At 34.7% G+C, this 23,496-nt stretch overlaps 1 protein-coding gene and 1 long non-coding RNA gene across 3 annotated transcripts in view; one reads left to right on the top strand and one right to left on the bottom strand.

Annotated features, from left to right (window-relative positions):
- The window catches only part of LOC118182273 (uncharacterized), a 32,428-nt gene extending 10,821 nt beyond the window's left edge, over nt 1–21,607 (top strand). Inside the window, exon 3 of the long non-coding RNA XR_004757042.2 lies at nt 19,872–21,607. This is a non-coding gene — a long non-coding RNA (uncharacterized LOC118182273). The remainder of the gene's footprint in view (nt 1–19,871) is intronic.
- The window catches only part of LOC118182269 (glycogen phosphorylase-like), a 53,536-nt gene that overhangs the window by 18,254 nt on the left and 11,786 nt on the right, over nt 1–23,496 (bottom strand). Inside the window, exons 5-13 of one of the 2 annotated variants that reach the window (XM_035351589.2) lie at nt 19,143–19,254; nt 17,422–17,504; nt 16,129–16,272; nt 8,372–8,464; nt 8,011–8,157; nt 7,702–7,865; nt 4,120–4,234; nt 3,101–3,250; nt 2,806–3,012 (exon numbers count right to left, since the gene is read on the bottom strand). In XM_035351589.2, coding sequence (XP_035207480.1) covers nt 2,806–3,012; nt 3,101–3,250; nt 4,120–4,234; nt 7,702–7,865; nt 8,011–8,157; nt 8,372–8,464; nt 16,129–16,272; nt 17,422–17,504; nt 19,143–19,254 — 1,215 coding nt within the window. The remainder of the gene's footprint in view (nt 1–2,805; nt 3,013–3,100; nt 3,251–4,119; nt 4,235–7,701; nt 7,866–8,010; nt 8,158–8,371; nt 8,465–16,128; nt 16,273–17,421; nt 17,505–19,142; nt 19,255–23,496) is intronic. The other variant, XM_035351592.2, reaches the window with a different exon arrangement.

Raw genomic sequence — 23,496 nt, 5'->3', positions numbered from 1 at the left:
TTCGAGTTCCGGCAAAGGCATTACACATTTTTCACGTCTTCAGAATCAAAATAACCGAATGACCCTACAAGTACGCCCGAACCAAAAGGTGGTGGATGATAATTCGTCACCACCAAGATTTGGCAATTGGTTCTCCTAATACTAAGTCGCCCTTTGAAAGGGGAGTATGTAAGGTATTTTTTCCCTCCTTTCCGCATGCCTTCGTGGTGTAATTGGAAGCATAATCGACGCGTATTCAAAAGGTCCAGGGTTCTAGTCTTTTTCAAGTCTCCTGCTTCAAAATAGCCTAATGACTCTACACGTTTAAGGTAACAATTGTAAAATTATTTTATAACATTATAAGCCCAGAGCTTTACTTTGAAAAAATAGCATAATGCAAACTTTTCCAGGATTGTGTTTAACGTACTGACGATACGAAAAAATAAACAAATAAATTGTTTTCAAATCATAAGCATGTTGGTTTTAATTGTTCAATTGTTAGAAGATCCAATAAACAGGATCTGATATGTTTGCTTCTGTAGCCAACCATCACAATATTGCCTAAGGATGCTTCGGATAACTTCTAAGCATATGAAAAAAATTCGGTAATTAAGCTTAAAATTTTTAACTCAGCCTTAACCAACGGCTGAAATGTAGATTTATAGTTTTTTGAGGGAAACATACAATGTCTATATTCTTCAGTCGGAAACACGAGATTACCTCTAATACTCGGGTTCTCATCCGGGACCCTTCCCCTGGAGGCAGCAGATTATAGGCAATCATGGAGGTAGAATGAAATTTAATAAAAATGTAAACCTTAAGTGTAACAGAATTTTTTCCTTGAAAATGTAAGGACGCCTTCAGACATCCAATAAATTCAATACATTGCACAAACAGTTTGAAGCATTTCTACATTAAGGCGTTTTATTTTGTAAGGCAAAAAATAAAATATAAAATTTTTGCAGACTTTGCTTACTTCTCAAGTTTCAGTGATGTAAAAGATACATACTGCAAATTTCATGAAGATTGGATAATATTCAAGGGTGTTTGATCAGTTTTCTAAAAGTTGGGAAAAATACGCTTTTTTCAGTGTTAATTACTTTTATTGGGAAAACTAGAAATCACAAACTTAACTATATTAAACTAACTGCATTAACTAAACTATATTAAACTAAATTATATTAAAACTAGACACTAAGATTAATAGTTAGTATGATATGCAAAACATGTGTTATATCAATCAACTTTGAACGATGCCATCCCTTCTTTTATTCGCTCGGCAAAAACTTGTCTGTGATGCTTGATTATCCTCAACAAGAATTGTTTTGCTTTTCATTCCTTACCGATTCGTTTATCAGAACAATTCCTCTTTCTGCGGTGTCATTGAACACCTTAAGAGAGTTAGCATGGCTTCTTACAGAATCGCTGCAGTATTCTGTCACGTCGTGGATACTAACAATTCAAAAAACGTCTTTGTTTTATTGGTAAAGAAAAAGTTCAGGTCTTTTCCTTCAAAAACTAGGTTTATATCCTCTAATCGTTTCAGTTTCTTTTGCAGTTGCCTAGTGTCAAAAGCAAACATATATAAGGCTGACAAAATATGAAAACTCTTTCATTCCCTTCAATTCTCATTGAGGAATATTTAACTGTTTACTGAAGAGGACAATTTTAAGTACGTATATTGCCTTTGCCATCCACCTTGCTTGTTGCAGAGTCTCTGGGATTCTGAAACTGAAGTCGTTTTGAGACCAACATCCTTTTTGAGATTTGTAATAACTCTTTGTAGTCTTCACATGGATATCTTCCTTCTGTTAGGACATTTTGGATGTAGTTAACCATTTTCACTCGTTGTTCTTCTAGAAAGTGCTGAACGGGACTTTCATCCATTGTCGTATTTGACTTCTTATCAAGTGAAGCCCACACACTTTGGAACTTCCTAAACAATCTGGATGTCAGGACCATTGATCGTGGTATGCCACAATATTCCTTTCAATATCCATCATGGGTCTAATACCAGCAAACCAAATACATGATGTTCGTCCGAATTCCCTTTCAGTTCTGTTATACGCCCCTTGGATCAGTCCTGTATTATATGCTGTAGTATAAAAAGACATACCGACGATATTGTAACGTAGCCCAAATCGCTCCACTTCCCGAAGAACTACTTCAGCCATCTGGCACTGCCTTTCAGGGCAACAGGTACGCCAAGCAAATGCTTAAATTTTTTACCAGTCACTAGAACTGCAACTCTATCTTCCAAAGTTTTGACACTTCCTTCTGAAGTGAGAGCAACAGGTTACTATCCCAATGGAAGACCAAATAAGAAGGATTTTCAAAAAGTGACTTTTCGATTTCCTTTGCCATTTTACTTCCAATGATCGCTGAAGCTCAGTAAAGGTAGCTGGAGAAATGGACATTTTTGAAATATCGTGGCCAAGGAAAGAAATACATGAGAAGCCCATTCGTACAAATTACAACATTGCCCATTCGTACAATATTACAACTTTCACTAGCTTGAGATGATTAAAAGTGATTAATGTGTGCAAACTTTTAATTATTATCGAATATTTTTGAAATTTTGCATATATATCTTTTACATCATTAAGGTTCGAGGCGTAAGCTAAGTCATATGAAAATCACACTTTTGGAGAAAATGAAACACACTAATTTATATATCCTTCAATTAACAAATATTCCAAAATGAAACCTTTTCCCTCTAAGGCGAATAAAATCATACTTTACATGTAAAAATCACCAAAGTTAAGTCTCCTCTTTACATAAAGCTTTCAAAATTTTTTTTAGCTCTGAAAAAAGCATTGTCCCTACCTTTCCCCCGATCATGATAGTCCGTGGTTGGAATGGTCCGTTGGGGTTATCTTTAATGCGGTTGTACAGAGTAACAATATGTAGTAAATTGAGCAACTGTCGCTTGTATTCATGGATTCTTTTGACTTGTACATCAAATATAGATGCAGTATTCACTGTGATCCCGTAATCTTTTAGCATCAATGCAGCCAATTTCATTTTATTTTCCTGAAAAGGATGACAGAACGTGCTTTTATGTACAGAAGTTTTGAAAATCACTTGCATATTTGAGAAAATTTTAATTAAAATTTCTTGCCTTAACGAATACGAAGAGAAGTAATAAAATTATCAAAATGTGAATTACATTTTTTACTTTCTGTACTTTTTGAACGAAACTGGTTATTTTCGCTAAAGGTAAAATCCTTTTCAACTGGTCGAGTTGCGTGATCCACTCATCGCCAATTTTCTGAAAAATAAACAATAAATAAATTACAGACTATTTATTACCTGTATCGACAACTATTTATATTTGCACTGGTAATACTCTACAACTGGGGTTTTTAAAAACTTATAGTGTAACAGATCTATTTGGATGTAACCGAACTATTTTGTCGAACGCCATGTAGTGGCGACGAAATCAACTTTCAGCAGTCGACCTCCAGCTGCGATAAAGATATGTTTTTCAATATTATGTCTTTGTGACTCCAACATTAATTCTAAACGTTAGATGTTCCGTTTTGGTGTATGTTCTGATTTGGTGTATATTTTCTTTGTTTTTGCGCTGTATTAATAAATACTTTTAGAACTAGCGCGGTGTTTGTGCTCATAGATGAGGGTCATATTAATAGCTATTATAAGTTTAAAATGCTGGTATTTATAATAAATACCTTTAAATTTCATGAAATGTGAAGATCCAGACACCCGTTTAATGTCACAAATGTTAATTATATTCCTTTCAAAAGTTTTGTTAGCAATTTTCAGTGCCATCCCCCCCAATCTCCATTGTATTCTGTCAGAAAATAGATTCATTATTCGTTATAGTACTTAGGAAAAATCTTTTTTATGTATATTCTCGAATTGCCTTAAAGAGATTATTTCTGTGGTCGCAGCATTTTTGCACCTCATCAGGATTTATTTTCTTTTTTCCTTTTCTCACACAACATGCTTGAATTTGAAGAATAGCTAGAAATCAAACAGGGCACATCAACACATTATGTTGGAACCGAGTTCTTAAGTTTCTATGAACTGAATTATTTTGCTTATTCATATTATGAACAATGAATCTCTTTTTTTTCAGTTGATTAATAGTAAGTATCATAGAATGAAAAATATCACCTCTGCTATCGTATCCGCCAGCTCAGGGTTGCATAGAACCAACCAACGTCTTGGTGTGATGCCATTTGTTTTATTCTGAAATTTTTCCGGATTCATTTCATAAAAATCCTTGAACCTGGAAGATAACAGAAGAAGCATTTCAGTATAAATGTTAACCAAGTACTTTACGCTTACACACACACACACACACACAACACACAAACACCAAAAAAAAAAAAAAAAAAAAAAAAAAAAAAAAAAAAAAAAAAAGTGGATGATATATTATTTGCTGATCCTTTTGAAAAACTTTTATAACTATGTAGGGTTTATATTTATTTTGACTAACATTTATTTTAAGTTTAAACTATCTTTCCTGTCAAGCCTTACTTTTCCCTGGAATTACCAATGCCAGAGTATGTAAATTTTAGTAGAACGCGCAAAGTATTCAAATCTTTAGCAGAAGTAATTTTGAGTTAAATAGAAGGGAAACGAGTTCGAAGCTGTGCTTTCTTGCTTCACGAGCGTGAAGGTGGCTAGGTAGAAATTGACGAACCGCGCGTTTCGGCCTGTGTGCTTGCCTCGGCAGATAGTTGAATCTTTCAACTTAATATTCAGAAAGTTTGCTGAAATATCAGCTGTATCTTAGAACGCGGTTAGGTTAGTTACGTTTAGAGAGCCTCGTAGGTAGTAACTTGCTATTATTCATTTTTAGTTTCTTATTTTTATTTTACCGCCGGGTCGGCGTAGTTTGTGAGCGTCAAGTGCACGCAGCTGTAACTTCTAAAGTAGAATAAAAAGGGAGTTAAACCCTTCTTAAGAGTTTTGTGTACTTTCCAGTTCATAGCAGTCACTATTATTGTTGCGTGTAGGTTGGGACCGCGCAACACCACAACTACATTTGTAACGTGATACAAAATTCTGTGTCGAATAAAAAACTAATTTTAGAATTATAAGTTATAGAAAAATGTTTTTATTACAATATATATTGACTAATTTTGACATCATATCGTAATGAAATTCATTATTTTGCCGTTATATTAGAGAATGCCTGGATGAAATATATTCGAAATAATGGAATTACATCAGAAAATGTAGTTCGCTCCGTCACAGAGAGGGGCTTTAGAAATTCTTTGCATTTGCAGTTTATGTGCATGCGTCAGTTAACAGCAGTAAAGTAATTCAGTAGCAAGGCTGGGAGCGCAGGACTTTTTTGACACCACAAGCATACAATTAATATTTAATTGCAATCTGGGAAATAACTTTCGCTGAGGAAAAGTGCCCGTTATTGAAACTAAAATCTGAAGACTTAAGGAAATTTGTAACTGAGAAATCTCTTGGAGAGATAAAGACATCTTTGAGCAGTGGCCATAGATAGGCAAGATTTGGTAATACCTGAGGGCTCACACGTTTTAGGGATCTATTATTTTTTCTAAATTCGAAAAGTAATAATAAACTAATAAATTTGCTGCCGAAGCCATCTTTGATATTTTTATGCACAAATTTAATTAAAACTTTTGTGAGTAACTTAAGTTATTAATTATTAAAAAAATATAAGGTATTTCTCCCACCTTCTTGGCGTGCCTTCCTGGTGTAGTGGTTTTGCACGCTGGGCCGGTATTCTAGAGGTCCGTGGTTCGATTCCCGGCGAAGTCGTTGGCTCATTTTTCATCTCTCCGGCTTTTCAAATTAACCTAATGACTCTACAACCTCTTTAATAATGCCTCGTTTTCCCTTGCAGAGGCCGTCCATTTCTAATCTTATTTTCCTTCTATACTATTACGTTGAACATTTTTTAAAACACTTCTAATAGTACATAAACTTACGTTCAGTTGTATTCCTATAGCAAGATAAGTTAAACCCTCATTTCTGAGCTGCAGAATCATGTTTTTAACATTAACATCCAACTCCTTCGACATTCCGGGAGAATTTCGATAGAATTTGAAATTGAAATTCATTTCAAATCAAGAGCAAAAATTTCAAAGTACTCAGAAAGAATAGGAAACATTAAATCAGAAAAAGAAATTATATTTTAAAATTGAATTTGCATCATCTTAAAAACAATCTAACAAGACAGAACATGTTTTTGCTATTGCATATAGTAACCAGTTTCATAATTTTTAAAAATTCAGTGTATTGTAAAAGCATCAGAACAAAATAAGCTTTGGAAATTTTTTATTGTCACGTAGGTTAGCAAGTTGTTTTCCTATCAATATTAGTATGTTTATACTTTATTCAGTACTTTTTGATTATCCACACTTCAACCAAAACTGTCTCAAACTCATTGCTGACTTTGGACAGCATTCGCAAAATCATTCGCAATTTTGCAGAGAAATGTTATAAGGTATTTCTCCCACCTTCTTGGCGAGCCTTCGGTGCGTTGTGGTCAGCACACTGAGCCGGTACTTCAGAGGTCTGTGGTTCGATTCCCGGCGAAGGCGATTGCTAATTTTTCATCTCTCCGGCTTTTCCAATTAACCTAATGTTTCTACAGTAGCGACCGAACTAAAAGGGTGTTGGATGAGGATTCTCCATACCCAGGATTTGGCGATTGGGTCCTCTAAAAACCCCAGTCGCTCTTTTAAAAGCGGAGTATATAAGGTATTTCTCCCGCTTTCCTAGCGTGCCTTCGTGGTGTAGTGGTTAGCACACTGAGCAGATATTTCAGAGGTCCGTGGTTCGATTCCCGGCAAAGGCGATTGCTAATTTTTCATCTTGCCTGCTTCCAAATTAACATAATGTTTCTACAGAGTTTATAACTTCTTTTCGAAGCCGCCTCACTGATATAGTGGCAAAAGATAAAATCATTCAGTAAAATGCAGAATATGTACACTGCTCACCGCATACCTTAAACCTCGTCATTATTAATGAAGCTGTAAATTGTTTTTATGGTTTATTTTGATTATTACAAAGCCCTCGAGGACTACCTGACTAAGGTAAGGGATACCTTGATAGAGGACTTTCTAAGGGAAATTAGTTCGTATGTACCTTACACATGGGAAAACCACGAAAGCGGCAAACAGCCCATTTGCCAGGATTCAAACCTCAGACTGAATTACTAGTCGTTCATGTGGCGCAGTATGTAAAATAACGTATGTGCTTCTTTATTAGCACAAAAATTTACTCTTAAATGGCATAGCTTATATAAATATGGAACGGCAATTTAATAACCTGAATTTAATAAACCATATGTTCCTACGTAAGATGTATTTAGGCATCTGAATATATACGCATCTTCTGCGCAGTCTATCTGTAGCCACCGTATCTAGGCATGTATCTAGGCAATAGATAAAGGTGGACGTGGCGCTTTATCGATTAACCGTATTGGTAGAGGGGTGGTGCCCACATCCCCCATCGCATATCGCATGTATTGCTGCTAAGAAGCACTTTGCATTGATTTTGCTACATAAACACATTCCTCTCGTGTCTTTTTTTTTTTTTTTTTTTCGTTCCTGCCTTAATCCGTCACTTTAGACCCTACATTCCTATACAAAAAATGCATGTTTTAGTACGCTCCACCACCCCTCCAAGTTTGTCTCCTGATCTATGAAACACCCTGTAGTTAGTTAGTTAGTTATGCTATTCACGGAAAAATTCAGCACTCACACAGTAGTTTTTAGAATATCGGAATGTAGCCTTGCCACTCCATTCACTGCATGGGAGCCGACGATGGCTAAGTGGGCCATGTTGATGCATTTCTCGGGTTCCTCTTCTACTATAGACATGTGCCGGAGTTTGTCGATATCGCCCGGATATTTCTCTGACACTTTCTGAAATGCAGAAATGAATTAAAAACACTCGAATTTTTTAATTTAGCAAGGTCACATGGAAGTTATTAAAATTATTAATTAATTATAATTCAGCATAGGTTCAAGAGGGATGTCCCTCATTCAAACAGTGTATTTCCTATCGCACCTTTAAATGTTGCGCATTGATTTCGTATATTATTTCTAGATGTCTTGGCAGAATGTTCTCGAGCATGGTTGTGGGCCACCTCTCTAATGCTTCTGGTAAAATGGTGTGATTAGTGTAAGCACAAGTCTTCGTAGTTATACTCCAAGCCTGGAAATGGGAAAACATCTCATTAATTGTAAATTTATGATTCCTGTTTCAATTATAAAGCAACCAAAAAATTATCGGAACACAATTACTAATAAAAATGTCACTGAATCAAATTTTTCATTTTATTGAAAATAGAATCCATCTCAAATAGAAATGGAGAATAAATCCTCAAGCAATCCGTTTTACACAATATAGCATTGTAATTCATACTGACCTTATCCCATGATAGACCTTCGATATCGATTAATATTCGCATCAGTTCTGGAATTGCGATGGCTGGATGGGTGTCATTCATTTGTATTGCAACCTAAAAATTCCAAAATGTTTCTAGTTTTATTTTAAGGAGATGTTTTCATAGAATTAAATAATTAAAAAATTATACATCTCAGAAATTTCCTTTTTTAATTCTAAATGATATTGATATCATCAAGCTCAGATAAATAAATATTATACAAAAGTTAGCTACTGTAATTTCCGAAAGAAAGGCCGCATCAGCGTAAACGCCGCACTCGAGAAAAATGGCGGGAAAAAATTATAATCACACAGAAACGCCGCATCAGCGTAAACGCCGCAATAGATTAAATTGCGCGTGACATCGTCGTGGGCCGTATAGATGCAAAAACTCAATCTAAGTCCTGATATATGACATACCAGTTAAGAAAAATGCATGAAATGAAACCATAACTCAAAAATAAATTAAAGGTAAGAAATGTATAGCTTCTGTGCCGTTTAGAGACATTTTCAAAAATTTTCCGCTCCCTAATTAAAAACTATCCAACAAGTACTTGTACCCTAACTGACGGGATCTGTATTTGGCAGAATGCCAAGAAAAATACATTCATGCTGAAGGGGAAATACGTCAGAGTTCGTTATTGCGAGGCAGGTGGAGTCGTGTCCGCCTTTGAAAAAAATTGCAGAAAAGGCAGGGGTGGAAAGAGGATGGGTCCTGGAAGATTCATCGAATGGCAGAGGAGAGAGACTATTCAAACTGATGAGAATGTTGATTTGAAAGGGGGAAGAATGTTATTGTTCTGAGATCTCGTTTAGGGTGAATAAGGCATGTAGGTCCGTTCAAGGGAAAGAACGTAAACAAAATAACGTTCGCAAAAAGCAACTGAGTGGTCTTTTGTGTGGGAACAGCACCAATCTATGCACAATGACAAGGCCATCCAAACTATGTACAATGACCATCATAGGAAATATTTTATTTTTAGTGCACCTAAACGCCGCATGGGTAGAAACGCCACACCCGCTGAAAATTTAAGTTTTAAACACGTAAACGCCGCGGCGTTTCTTCCGGAAATTACGGTAAATAAATAAATATTTCATTTATCACATAATTTTATTTTAAGAACACTTTTGCACATTCCATTTATTTATTTCCGGACACAATTTTACAGACACTATACCTCAGCTACAAATCTGTTTTTGTTGTTGTTACTGTTTTTACTAGTATGCATTTTCTAAATTATTTTTATATGCTTTATGCTATGCTAAAAGAGAAAGAAGTATAATCTTTGATACTTGTAAAATAAATATTATGTTAATGCCATAACTCAGTTTCCCTCAAAGCCTAAAGTTCGCTTCGCGAATCAACAACGTGCTAAGAACTTTCAGAATTTTTTATGTCAGGGAACGTGATAAATATGCAATGCCTTCGGCAGGACTCGAATTCCGGAACTTTCGAGCTAGCCGGGTTTGCTTTTCAATTAGAACACGAAGGCACGCACTGAAGAGGGAGAAAATACCTTACGAATTCTCCCTCTTAAAGGGCGACTGGGGAGGAGGGAATCCAATCGAAAAATGCAAGCGGTGATGAATTAGCATAAATCACATATTTAGTTGGCGCATCACTTGAACAGTCTACTAGAATTTTTCAAAGTTTAGAAACCAAAGAAATCCACCATGTCCTCGCTGGGACTTGAACATCGTACCTTTCGATTGCTAGCTGGACGTGCTTTTCATTTGCACATGAAGGCGTCCGGTAAGGAAAGAGGAAACGCCCTAAAAACGTTGAGATCTGTGGTGTCATACTAAAGGAAAGGGAGAATCGAACTGCCCCGCGGGTGGTTCTCCCTCAAACTTTGGGCAGGGCTATACCTATATGACCAATGGTGAAATTTTGCATCCCACCCACTGATACCTGTAGCTGTTATACCAAAGGTTTGACAGTTTATGGAGAAGGAGTAGTAGATACGACAAGAACTAGCAAAACTTTAACTTCTAATTGAGATGTAGAAAATAATTCAGACATTTTTTATTTCAAACATAGAATTTGAAGCAGAATAAGAGGAAATCTTAAAGAGAAATCTATAGGGTGAATCTGAAAAAGTGGGCAAAACTTTACGCGGTGATCGCTATACAAGCAATATTAAAGGGCTATACAAGCCCAAGGACAATACCTTGCTTAAATGCTAATTGCTTATGCTTATATTAGCCCAGTTGGGCTTTAATAAGCTATATTGATCTAATCCCTTAAGGACAATCAGAATGTCAACTATCAGCTAGTTCCCAGCCGGGAAATCGGAGCGGGTAAGGAAAAGAGGGCCCATCGGCCATAGTGACAAAGTCCAATCATCAAAGTAACTTAACTCTTACCCCTGAGACAAGAGTAATAATCACGTGTATGGAGCTATGAAGATGCAAAAGAAATGAAAATACATGAAATGTGCATAGGATACAGTGTTGAACATGTAATAAACAAATGAAAGTGAAGTAATGTACGCATAAAAATGTGTTATTTACATATTTGAAAACGAGTGGGCTAAGTGACAAAATTGTGATCCCTCATTCTGTGAGACGTGAAAGGCCTGATATTGTAGTCCTCAGGAATGCAGACATAGTTCAGTACAGCATTAAAGTTTCCTTTACTGCAATTCAAGCCTTTGTCAAAGAACTTGTTGTTAAGTTTTTGCAGATATTTGTCAATATATTCAACTTGTAAATCATCGTGCAGGAGTTTGTTACGGATGTAAAAATGCGCTCCTGTCATGGTGCGTAAGATTGTGTTTTGAGTCACCTGCAATTTGTTGATATCTGAGCTAAGGACAATACCATTCACCTCGCATTGTAAATAGTATAAAAGGTCAGTTCTCGCACCCAACGGCATTTTCTACCGTGGACTGCCGAGAGGATGGCTGGTAATACGAACCACAAAATTTCCAGGGAGATGAATTGGTAGAGGTGGTCCCATAGCTTGGCCACCAATATCACCGGATCTTTTGTGTTTGGACTTCTTCCTGTGAGGCCATATGAAAAGCCTAATCTACGACTGCCCCGTTGAAACGTATTTATGGATCTAGTCACCAAGATCGCCTTTGTTGCAAGCGATACTCAGAAAATGTCTGGTGTCTTCGCAAACATGCGTCAGTCTTTATGCTGCAGGTGCGAATCCTGCATTACAGCTGGCGAAAGGTCTTTTGAGCAATTTCTTTGAGCATGTAAGTACATCAATTACATTCCTGTTAATAAAATGTTTTCTGAAGTAGCAACTCTCATTCTTCTGTTACTTCTTTAAATGTTACAGTGAAAAACTAAACTGCCCTTTAACTTCTCGCTGCTTGCGTTCCAGCCACACATTCTATGACGAATTTCGCTCGTATAGCTGCATTCTATCACCCAGTTAAGTTTTGCCCACCTTTTTTTAGATTCATCCTGTATGGGGCCTCTTCTCGGTACACATTGCTTTCATAACCATAATAAAGTTAGCTTTGGTATAGGAGCTGGTATGGCCCGGAAATGCTTGAACGCCTATGCCATATTCCAGGACGCTTATTCTATGATCACTGGATCTGTCTACAACTTGAGCGAACAATATTGACTCAAAAGAACCGGTATGGACAGCCATCCCAACTTATCGGAGAAAGCCATTCTGTGGTCCTCAGTTGGTGGGCGGGTGGGTCCATTTAACTTTACTGGAAGGGGACAAGGCTTCAAGGAGCTTTAGACCAATCGCAGTACAGGCCGAGTGACGAAATTTATAACGCGCGCTGGCTGAAGTTCTAGGAATATTCTCCTATTATTTCACTAACTCACACGCTGCATTTGTAGTTCGAAAAAATTGCACAAAACAGTATTATGACCAATACATGCTGAATATGCTGCTGTGTTATGTGAAAGAAAATCTCGTTTTTTAATGGGAAAGTTAACGCAGGAATTTAGAGCTAAAAAATAAAGAGTGATATGGGATACCACGAAAGCAATGGTAATAGATAAGAGTAAATGAATTAAGCTTACTTCAAATCCTTTTAGAAATAAACCATTCTAATTATTTAAATTTATAATATGATTAATTTGCATTACAATCTAATAGCAAACTAAGTTTTTTTTTTTTTTTTTTTTCCATGTTTACATTAAAACTGTTTTCCCGCAATTTATTTTACAGTTACTATTTGAAAAATATTTCTTTAAATAAGAAATTAGAAAGAAAATATTTCTTTCTTAATATTTCTTCCCTTTTTTTATTTTCTTTTTCTATGAAAATTATTTCTTTCAGGAAAAGAAATAAAATTCATTCGCTATTACAGTATGGCCGATTGCTGCTGCATTCAGTTATCAGACACGCATCAAAATGCTTTATTTTAAATAATTTATTCTATAATTAACATGAAAGAAAATATTTTTTCAATATAAAATATATAACCAAAATAAAATTATTCTATCCTGTATGTGTGATTAATTCGTTTTGCAATTTTTGTCACACAATTACTAATATCTTTTTTTCAATATTACATTGCTGTTATTTTAATTTTGTATATATATAAGAACTGCTCAGTTTAATTATTCTTCCTTCTCAAAAGATTTTGTTCTGTGAAAATAATTAAAAGATAGTAATATTTTCACAATGGAAGTACTAAAGTAAAAATAATCAGTGTAGGTCTCCTGCAGTTCAAGTTCCTTTTCAAACCAGCGTTTCGACACATTTTAAATAGAAAACTAATAATAATCAATATCTCTTTTAATATAAAAATAAGAATGCTATGAACAGTATTTTTATTATTTATTTATTTATTTATTTATTTAAGTTTGCAAAGAAACAATGATTTTTTAATACTATAATAGGTTACAAAAGTACTATTCCATGAACAAACCCTCAGTCTTATAGCATTGTTACTTTATAGCATAATACAATAATAATACAGTATAATTCTGCTAACAAGCCCACCAGCCGCCGAGCGGTAGAGTCGCTGAACGCAGGTAATTTGGTCCGAGGTTCGAATTCCACGAACGAGCTGGCCGGCGTTTTCGTGGCTTTCTCCATGTGTAACGTGTATACGAGCCAGTTTCCCTTAGAAAGTCCTCACTTAAAAACCAGTTTTAAAACGTATTAAAATTACACACACACACACACACACACACACACACACAAAAAAAAAAAAAAAAAAAAAAAAAAATATGAAAGCCTTCAGATTTTATATTACTCCCAAAGGGCCATTTTTTTAACGTTTTGCGTGTTACCTTTATTTATTAAATATCATGTTTTTCGCACTTAAACCATAAAATTCAATTCAACAGCAATATCATATAATTAAAAAAAAAGCATATCTTTAGAATTTCCGATACATAGTCTCGCGCGCTAGAGATGAAAATGTTTTTTGCCATTGCTCGCTTTGAAATCGTTGGGTTTCTTAATCAAAACCTCATAAATGCTTTACAAAATATGATATATGAAATGGATAGTAATACAAATTCCCAGTTAAAATTTGGCCCTCCAGATGCCTCTATTAGGATGGAGGATTACGTTATTCAGAATTTCATGGCTCTAGGTACCGTTGTTTTATCACAGTGCGAGAAACATTCATGCATTCTGCAGATTCCTCATTATTTAATTTCTTTAAATATAATAGAGTGCGATAATACTTGGTGGCAACGATTTGAAAAGTGAAACGCCATTTATCGTGAAACGCCACAAAATGGCAAAACGAAATTAATAGCCCCTCTGGGCTAAAACTTATTTTTAAAAGTATCACACTAATAGTAGTACAATTACTGAAAAAAATATTATAAATCTATTTTATAGTTTTATAATTATAATTATTATTTTTTTTTTTTTAATTTTATTTTACAGTAGTGTGAATTTCGCGTAATAATGAACGACATTTTTGTGTTCACAGTATTATTCGTAAGGTATTCAACTGTTAGATTTTAAAGTAAACGTAATTCTTGCTGTACATAAATCGAGTAGAAGCTTATCGGATGTCTATATTTGTATTAAATGAAGAAGGTTTATGTGCTTGATAAACTTATTATCTTCTACATTTTTAAAGCGTACAATTACAATTTATATCTATAATTTCAGGAATAGTATAACCTTTCTTTTAGTAGAAATTGCGTTCTTGTTTTCTGAATGTGGCTCCAAATACTCTCTCAGTTCACCCCAAATTAAAATAACTATAAATTTTGGGAATCTGAAATACGCAATGAAAACATCTTTTGGCAGAGCAAAAGCATCAACATATTTTCTATAAATTCGCCACCGATTCAGAGATCTACGACCGTATTCTTCGTTTAAATATGAAAAAATCAGCGGCGAAAACGCATACAAAGTCATTGTCTACTTAGTACGTCAACTGGACAACCCTGATTGACGACGCGGCAACATTTTTTCACGCGCTTTCGACAACTTCCGTACTCAGAGAATATAGGATGTCGGGCAGACCTGTTTTTTACTAGCAGCGACATCTGGCTGCCCACAACTTGCTGTCGACTCTCGTAGCGTAGAATAACCGTCCTGGGGTGGCCAAAGTGCGGCTCGCGAGCCTGTTACGGCTCTCGCAGGCAATTTGTGCGGCTCATGCATGAAATATAGTAAACTAAAACTATTCAGTGTCCTAAAGGAAGTAATTAATTAGTTTATACTCATTTTACAAAGCTATCAGGGATTTCTTTCTATTTAAAATCTCCTCCACTACTTCTATAATGATGTAAATATGAACTTGTGGCTTTTAGAAAATCTAGATGCGGCTCTCGAACATTCCTGAATTCAAAAGTGCGGCTCTTACTGACATGAAGTTTGGCCAACGCTGCCATATTCGTTGCATTATTGCACTTAAATTTTGTTCTGCTGTTTCTAAGAAAGTTGTGGCTTTGGGAAAGCAATTGATTTAAGATCACCTAAGAAATTCCTGCTTAAACTCTTAGGCTTTCTATCTCTAAAGCGACAGTATGAAAATTCAAACCGACAGATTACTGCTACGAAAAATGTATTAAACATTAAAGTAATATATTTTAGCGAAAAAATATTACGAAAATTTAAATGAGAACTGCAGCAAAATGTTCATGCATTACGTTACTCCTTCTTTGCTGCCAAAATTAAGTTTACTTTTACCGAACAAAAATTCAAATATTTACATAGACCTCAGAAATTATCAACTTAATTCATTAACATATTCAACAGTGTCCGTATTCAAGAGTAAATAATATAAATTATGCTAAAATGGATAAAAATGATAACCTTCATAAAGTTTCTTTACTAGTATATGGCTGTTTCATAATACTGGGCAACTGTGTACAAAATTTTATTAAAATAAATCAATTATTCTTCAAGGTATCACATATTTTATGTTTGAAATCTTAATTTTAGACACCAATGTAATTTATAGTTTCTAATGTGTGCTGGTGTGAAACAACAATATTTTACCTACGTCATAACGTTCTTTTGTCTTCTTTAAACTGTAATCTGTTCTAAGTAGACTTATTTCTGTTATACAAGTTATTCTGACATTGTCTCATTATTTGCGTACAGTTTTCAGTAATATTTCATAGTATCTGAAACAGTCGAAGATTATTCTCCATACTTTTTATAGAATGATTTGGAAGAAAACTAGTGCATTTCAGTTACATTTTTGCTTTTATATAATATGGAATCTATTTATCAGGACTTGACGAATCGAAGTTCTGCTCTCTACCATCAATTAGGATGAACATTGCTCAGATAATTTCAATAAAATTCTAAACGTGCCTTAGTCTTACTTTCTGAGGGAAATTATCCAGTGACGTTCGGATTGGATCCTTCGACCCGAACTTCGAAACTTTGAATCTACGAATAATATCTTGTAGGGTAGCAGCCACCATGAAATATTCCTGTTTCAGCCTTAGTTCCTTGCCTTCGAATAACTAAAAAAGGAAAACGGTTGATTATATCATAAGAATCATTCTAATTTTTAAAATAAACATCCTAACATTTATATATCTTTATATAATTATAATTTCATAAAGATGTATATTTAGGCTTACTGATCAATTATTTTACGTTAATTATCTTTTACTGTCTTTCTCGCTTTCCGTTTTCCTGCCAGAATGCTAATTTCTAGGTGGCGCGTATTCACGCCAGGTAGAAAAGAAATAGGAACGTTAGAATCAGAGCGTGTTTCGCTTTCTGAAGGCCACGTTTGCTAACTGATTCTCTTGAGAACAGTATATATGTGGCATTGCGTTATTCTCGCCACTAGACTTGTCGATATTAGCTTTGAGCCAACAACATTTTCACTGTGTAGCCTTTGGTCTAAATTACAATTTTCTTAATGTAATTTAAATTCAACATTTTTTGAGTTGCGCTATAAATACTAGCTATTTTGAAAGCACAAGCTGTGCCTTTAAGCTGCGTTCAGAAGACGGTATAAAGAGCATAAGTGGTTGAAGCCGAGCTGCGTTGCCAGGCAACGTCACAAAATCTGGTTTAGGGCTCTTGGCGTAAAGTTCGAAGTTTTCAACTTTATGCCGACTTGGGATAAGCATCGACCAGTCAGAGCGAGCGCGCGAAACCTGAATGGGAAACAGAGTGGGAAAGCTGTAGACACATCCACGCATGCGCAAATTTAGCTTCGCTGAGTGGGTGTGGCTTAGCCCCTGTTTTGCAGGTGTGAACGGAGTTCCAGCATTTTATTCCTTGTGACTATGCCTTTGTGACATTTACGTCGCCATTTCAGGTTAAGCAAAAGTGTCTTTTACACCGTTTATACGTCTCTGTTATAATTTCCAGGATATAGCAATAATTCGCTTACGTCTTCCTGAGTCTCCAGACCAAAGAGTGTGATATAAATTTTAATCTAGTATTTACAAACCTACCTACTATAAATTTCGTATTTTTTTTCAATAAAATCAATTTTAATGTACTTTTTTTAAAAAAAAAATATTTCAATTTCTAATTTTGTTTCTGAATTCCAAAAGAAGAGGGTAGCACAGAATTGCATAAAATAAACAATATTTTGAAAATTTCAAATAATTTCATATTTAAAGCGTGATTATCTTGCGTTTTTAACTTACATTGTCGTTGGGATACAAGACTCTTGTTATGTTCTCGGCTAAATTTCGATCCAACACAGCTTGTATATAATCACCATTATTAACTGAAAGGAATTTAGATAATTATAATATATACCTACATATAATTAGGCAATTATAGGCGATAGATTATATTTATACACTCACGCATATATAATGATATACTGAATTGCTGAAGACACCCTAGCTCCTAAGAAACCTATCAAAAATGTTATTTTAAACAGAACCGAAAATCAGTGAAAGAAAGTTAAGCATCATGCTCATTGATGATTTATGTGATGAAACAATTTAGATTCGGAAGGATTTCTGATATATTCTTCGCAGATTTCTAATCCGTTTTTTTTGGGGGCCTCCCTGTTTTTTTTTTTTTTTTTTTTTTTTTTTTTTTGTTTTGTTTTGTTTTTGAAGCGGAAACTTTGTAATTTTTTAGAGTAATTCAGCATCGAAACAGAAATTAGCAGCTTTCAGAGTTTTTTAAACATTGAAATTCCACAATATCCTATTCGATGATCTCGACAACAGCATTTACTCTGTTTTTTATTATACCTAGTACTTAGTTTTATTTCTGTTTATCTACGTATATTCCTAACTGAAATCATTTAAAAAACAATTATTTAAATTATTTTGTAAGGAATTATCACATGCTCCCAAACATGTTATTGTAGTATAAATGGTAGTAGTTTATCTTGAAATTGTAAAATCTATGCTTCTATTTCCGGAATGAACGTAATTGGTTTTTCAGATTTCTTGTTTGACGAAAAAATTCTTATGTCTCTGCAGTAAAACCTGAACTAAATATGAAAGAAGACAGTTCCTCCCAGTCGCCCTTTGGAAGAGAATATAAGGTATTATTTTCCATAATACCTTATATTCCTCGTGTGTTTTCTTCAAATAATCAGCATCACAAGTGCTACCTACTCGTAACAACGCGTCAAAAGGAACATTTCCCGGAATTTTAGCTTTCGGGATATCATTTGAACATTTGCCATCGAAGTCTGAGCTCGAATTAGCACTCGAACTCGAATGAAGTTTTCGGTTTTATCCGTTTTAAGCAATCTCTGTGAGTTTTTCACTAAATTGATTGCGCAACTTTTGATCTCGTTCATTCGCTCTCCCAACACTGTTGTAAGTTCAGGTCGGGATTCTAATATTTCTCTTTTCTGTCTCTCAGAGTGGAATGCGACCCTATGTTCTATGGTAATTATCGCTCATCTGAATGAGTTCTATCACCCCTCATAATTTCTAAAAACAATTTAGAATCACCTTGTATATTCGCTATAGCACATTTAAAAAAATAATACATTATTATTATTTTTTTTAACGGAGGACGTGGGCACCATACCATACCCTTACCATTATGGAAAAAAAAAAAAAAAAAACATTGCGATAACATTTGGCCGCAACATCCTTTCATCTGTGTTACACTGTCCATATACTGTTTTATATTCATTACATCATTTCTTTATTGGCGCAGCATTTGAAAAGTGATGCGGATAAAAGAGGTAGTTTCTTCATACTAATACTATCCTGAGTGTTAATAAGTAATAAATAAAGTAAAATAAAAATAATAGGAGAAACTGAATTTAGGCGTTAAACGTCACTCACAGAGAAAGATTTATAGAGATTTTTAAAACAGTCATTTAACTATTTCTTTATAAGACAATTTCGCAAAATTAACTTAATGACCAACTAATCTTACTCACAAAACTTTAAATTGAAACTGTGAGGAGATTTTGCTGACCATAATCGCAAGGTGTTCACCACATTATTCCGGAATCCTGGCACTGGGCTGTCGTAAGGCATTGCAAAAACTATCTGAAATATATAAATTTATTGATCATTATCTGAAGAATATAATCAGTAAGCTGCATTTCAATACAATAAACACTTACGAAAGCTTTTTTCATTCATTTTTCGTAAGCAATTTTTAACATTATTTTCGTTATTTAAATACTTGAATTCCTCTTTATATATTGAATTATAATATTTTGGATTATTGTTATTATTTATATGTAACATTTTGGATTATTGATAAAAATGGTTGTACTTGGAATGTTATGGCATTAACTTCAGGGAAAAAATAGTTTTCAGTTTGTAGAGACATTAGGTATTTTTTGGAGGCAGGCGAGATGAAAAATTAACAATGCCTTCGCCGGGAATCGAACCGCGGATCTCTGTAATACCGACCCAGTGTGCAGAACCAGTGCACCACGATGGCGGAAGAAATACCTGATAAGTTGACTAAAAATGCTTTTGTAAATTTCTATAAATATTTGATTTATTTGATTTGATTGTTTTTTATGTAATATTATGTATTGTTTATTTATTTATTATTTAATTGTTTCATTCTATGCAATAATTTTAGAATGCATTTTTTTGTACATGAATTAACGGCAATCGATTTTGTATATAAGTGCTTGTTCCTTCTATAGAATTGTACATCTTACTGTGGAGACTATTAAATAGCAGCCAGATATAAAAGATGGCACTACCAGATCTCTTTCTCTCGTCCAGTAAGGAAGATAATTTCTGAATGGCCCTCGACAGAAGGCCCAATAGCGGCCGAGCGGCAAAAGCTACTAAACACTTATAGTACAGCCCGGGGTTCGAGTCCTGGTGAACGAGCTGGCTGCATGGGCGTTCTTGTGATTTTTCCCATGTGGATATGAGCCAGTTTCCCTTAATAAGTTCTCCACAAGGCATCCTTCCCTTTTCACGTGGTGCCAAAAGGCGAAGTACATAATAAATAAATAATAAATGAAGACAGTCGACAGATCATCTCTGGAAGCCATCGAATTAACCTCGCTCATATCGTCCAAGGGAAGCATCGTCATCAGACGTGAGGGAATTAACCTCGCGTAGTACCGGCTGATTTTCCTGTTATCTAACATGCTTGTTATTAATGTGGATTGCCGCCTGCGATTATTCTTTGGTAGTGTAGAGGGACTTATATCTGATGTTTGCTTTTGTTATCTGTGTATATATGTGATAAAATTGTATATTTTCTAATCTCATTTAAAATAATAGTTGTAAAATGCAGGCAGATCATCTTTATCTCTGCACGAACACATGCCTCTGCAGAATGATGACTCTACCAAAATAAAACGCAGTACTGTCATTCAAAATCCAACAACACGGAAATTCTGAAAATAGCTCAAGTAAAACTTGAGATAGAAATAGAAACACTGGTGACATTTGGCGATTTCTCGCCTACTTGATGAGTTTCAAGAAATTTCAGGAAAAACGCATTTTCGAGCTCCAGGAGCTATTTTCCCCGAAGCTTTTTGCACAATAGCAGGCCTGTTGTCGGTGAGTATTCTAGACAGTGAGTATTCTAGACTGTCAGCCGCTCACACACAAATTAAAATTGGTAGCCCTTTTTTACAGAAACATAATATATTTTATAATCATTTCGCTGCCCTTAAATTTGGCCGCCTCACGTGCTGTGCACCATCTTGCCCCACTCTAGGATCGGTCCTGGTGCAGAGAGCAGATAGCACCGTATGAAAACGGCTCCGATAACCAGTAGTCAAACAGTTATTCATTAGGTCCGTGTGATTTCAGAGAAATTGAGGTTCAAATAGAGTTAGATGAACTGTTTTGATAATTCTACTGTGTTTTCTTCTAAAAGTGCCTATAGCTTATTCTTTACGCCTTTCAATTTTTGAACTATACTCTTAATTTTTACCTGCTTTCTTTTAGATTTATTAACACTTTATTTTTCGAAGTTAAGCTAGGCTTAACGGGCGATGTTTGTTTACAACTGAACTTTTGAGTGTAAACGTATTGTGTGCGCCATTTTGATGTCTTTCTATTCGTTGATGAACTCTAGAGTTTTGTTTGCTCTGTGAGTGATTTTGTTAATCTATGACATTTCTTGTATATTAAGTAGAATTTGCTTATTTTCTGCCTTCTCCTAGAGTTATTTACAACTGTTACTTTTGTTGTGTACTGTGGTTAATAATAATAAATGTTCACGTTTTCTTCTCTCCATCAGAGAAGTTCACCATGAACACATATTTCACAAAAATATCCTAAAGTTTGAACTGATTCAATTCAGTTATAGATTTACAATTATTTACAATAATTTTTAAATACCGTAAGTATAGCTGATGCTCGTTATAACGATCTCTTTCATCGTATAGTCAAATGACTAACAAGTGGCCAGTATCGCGAACGTCGATTGCATTTCTTCTCCACCTACACATGATATGAGAAACAGGACATGAAACTGTCAGAATATTATGCAGTTTGTAAGATTCTGTACAGTGTACTTTTAAGTTACAGCTGAATGTGAAGAATCTTAAAAAAAGGTAAGCGAATGATCGCTTGAGTTCTTGAGACAGGAGACCACTGGGTGAGCAGCTGTGCCACCATGAAGACTTTCAACTTTATTGCTCACTCAGTGGGACCACGTTTATTTAAAATTTTATATTACAATAATATTACAATAATATATTTTATATTACAATAATTCATAAACAGTTCACTGTTCAGTTCTTGAGACAGTGAATAAGACTTGAAAAGGGCTAAAGACCCTTTATTATTCAAAATCAAAGTTTAACAGAACTCCGTCTTGGAGTATTACAATAAGCCGACACTCGGGCTTGAACTTAAGATACTAAGAACTAAACTTAAGTAATCTTAACTAAAAAGATATAGCCGAAACTATCAAACTTCTAACTGAGTTGGCCTCTTAACGCTAATAAACTGCGATGCTATCAAGGGCCTAAAGTACGGCCGAGCGTTATAATAGCTTAAGAGAGAGTAGCTTAAAAACGCAGACGCGTGCTAGTCAGAATCTCTGGTTCTCTCTAACTAAGACAGTAGAACTTAACGGTTAAATACCGCCAAGTTCTACTCTCTTCCTCAATTTGCATTCACACGTGCTTCTAAAAATACGTTTTGGCCGGAAGTTGTAAACTGAAGTTCAGAAGGGACAGGAAAGGAGGTTTAACTCAAAATTTAACTGTTAGATAAATAAACATAATCCTTACAAGCTAATTCCAGTTATAAATTTAATCGAAATTATTAATAACTAAAGGGAATATAATAAATTCAGGGAATGAAGGATTAGTTACTTCTAGAATCACATTTTGTTTTCCTTAGCAAGATGTATTCTAAGAGTCAAACCTGTCGGTGCTTCAATCGAGCGCAAATAATATCGAATGAGTTATAACAATCAAATTATGTCGAGATGATATGACTAAAAAAGGAGGTGAAGAAAAATTATCGAGATAAGCCCCATACACAAAGAAACGCTTAAGAAACTGTATCACTAAATTCCGTTCGATACATCGAACAATATGCTTATCAAAGGTTCGGAACAGGCAGCTCGCTTCTTTAACCTCAATCCACAGTTCTCCCATTAAATCTATTTTATGGATAAAGTTTACATCTATCGCATTTAATAAACCTGCATTCTGAAACAAACACTAACAAATTCAACAGGATTCTTGTTTCAATATGCATTCGTGTATGCTTTATTTATCAACATTAGATATCACTTATTACTTCCGATTACGAGTCAATGTTGTCAGCTAGAGAGATTCATTATTATGCTGAAAACATGCTAAACAGTTTTTTAAAGTATTTTTGAAATATATAATTTCCACTTATTATGAATTATGTTCTTTATCACTGTTTTTAAAAACCAAAGAGTGATTATACATTATAATCTTTATCAAAGAATTATTTCCCAGCATGCTCATAAAGCTTGTTTTGAAGAAGAAGAACAATACATTTTTCTTTGTTTCATATATATATATATATATTTCTTCTTCATATTTGGATTTGCATTTCTTCATTCAAGTAACTAAATAAAAAAAAATCTGATGTGTACACCACATGACTTCCTCGTACGGAACATTAAATTAAACGCATTTTTTCTTGCATTTCATTTAAACTTATTGGATTGAATTAAATCTATTTCGCCGACAGCGCATAAACCAAAATAGAATAAATGCATTCTTTAAAATTCACTTTAGTATATGTTTACCATAGCGACACTGTGGCGCTAGATTCACTTAACACTTAAATATTTCGTTCATATTATAA

Source organism: Stegodyphus dumicola, chromosome 8 (assembly GCF_044657685.1).
Source record: "Stegodyphus dumicola isolate Sdum_Otavi_A_Nest chromosome 8, ASM4465768v1".
NCBI lineage: Eukaryota > Metazoa > Arthropoda > Arachnida > Araneae > Eresidae > Stegodyphus > Stegodyphus dumicola.
Note: the sequence above shows the minus strand (reverse complement) of the source record. Positions and strands in the feature narration are given on the sequence as shown.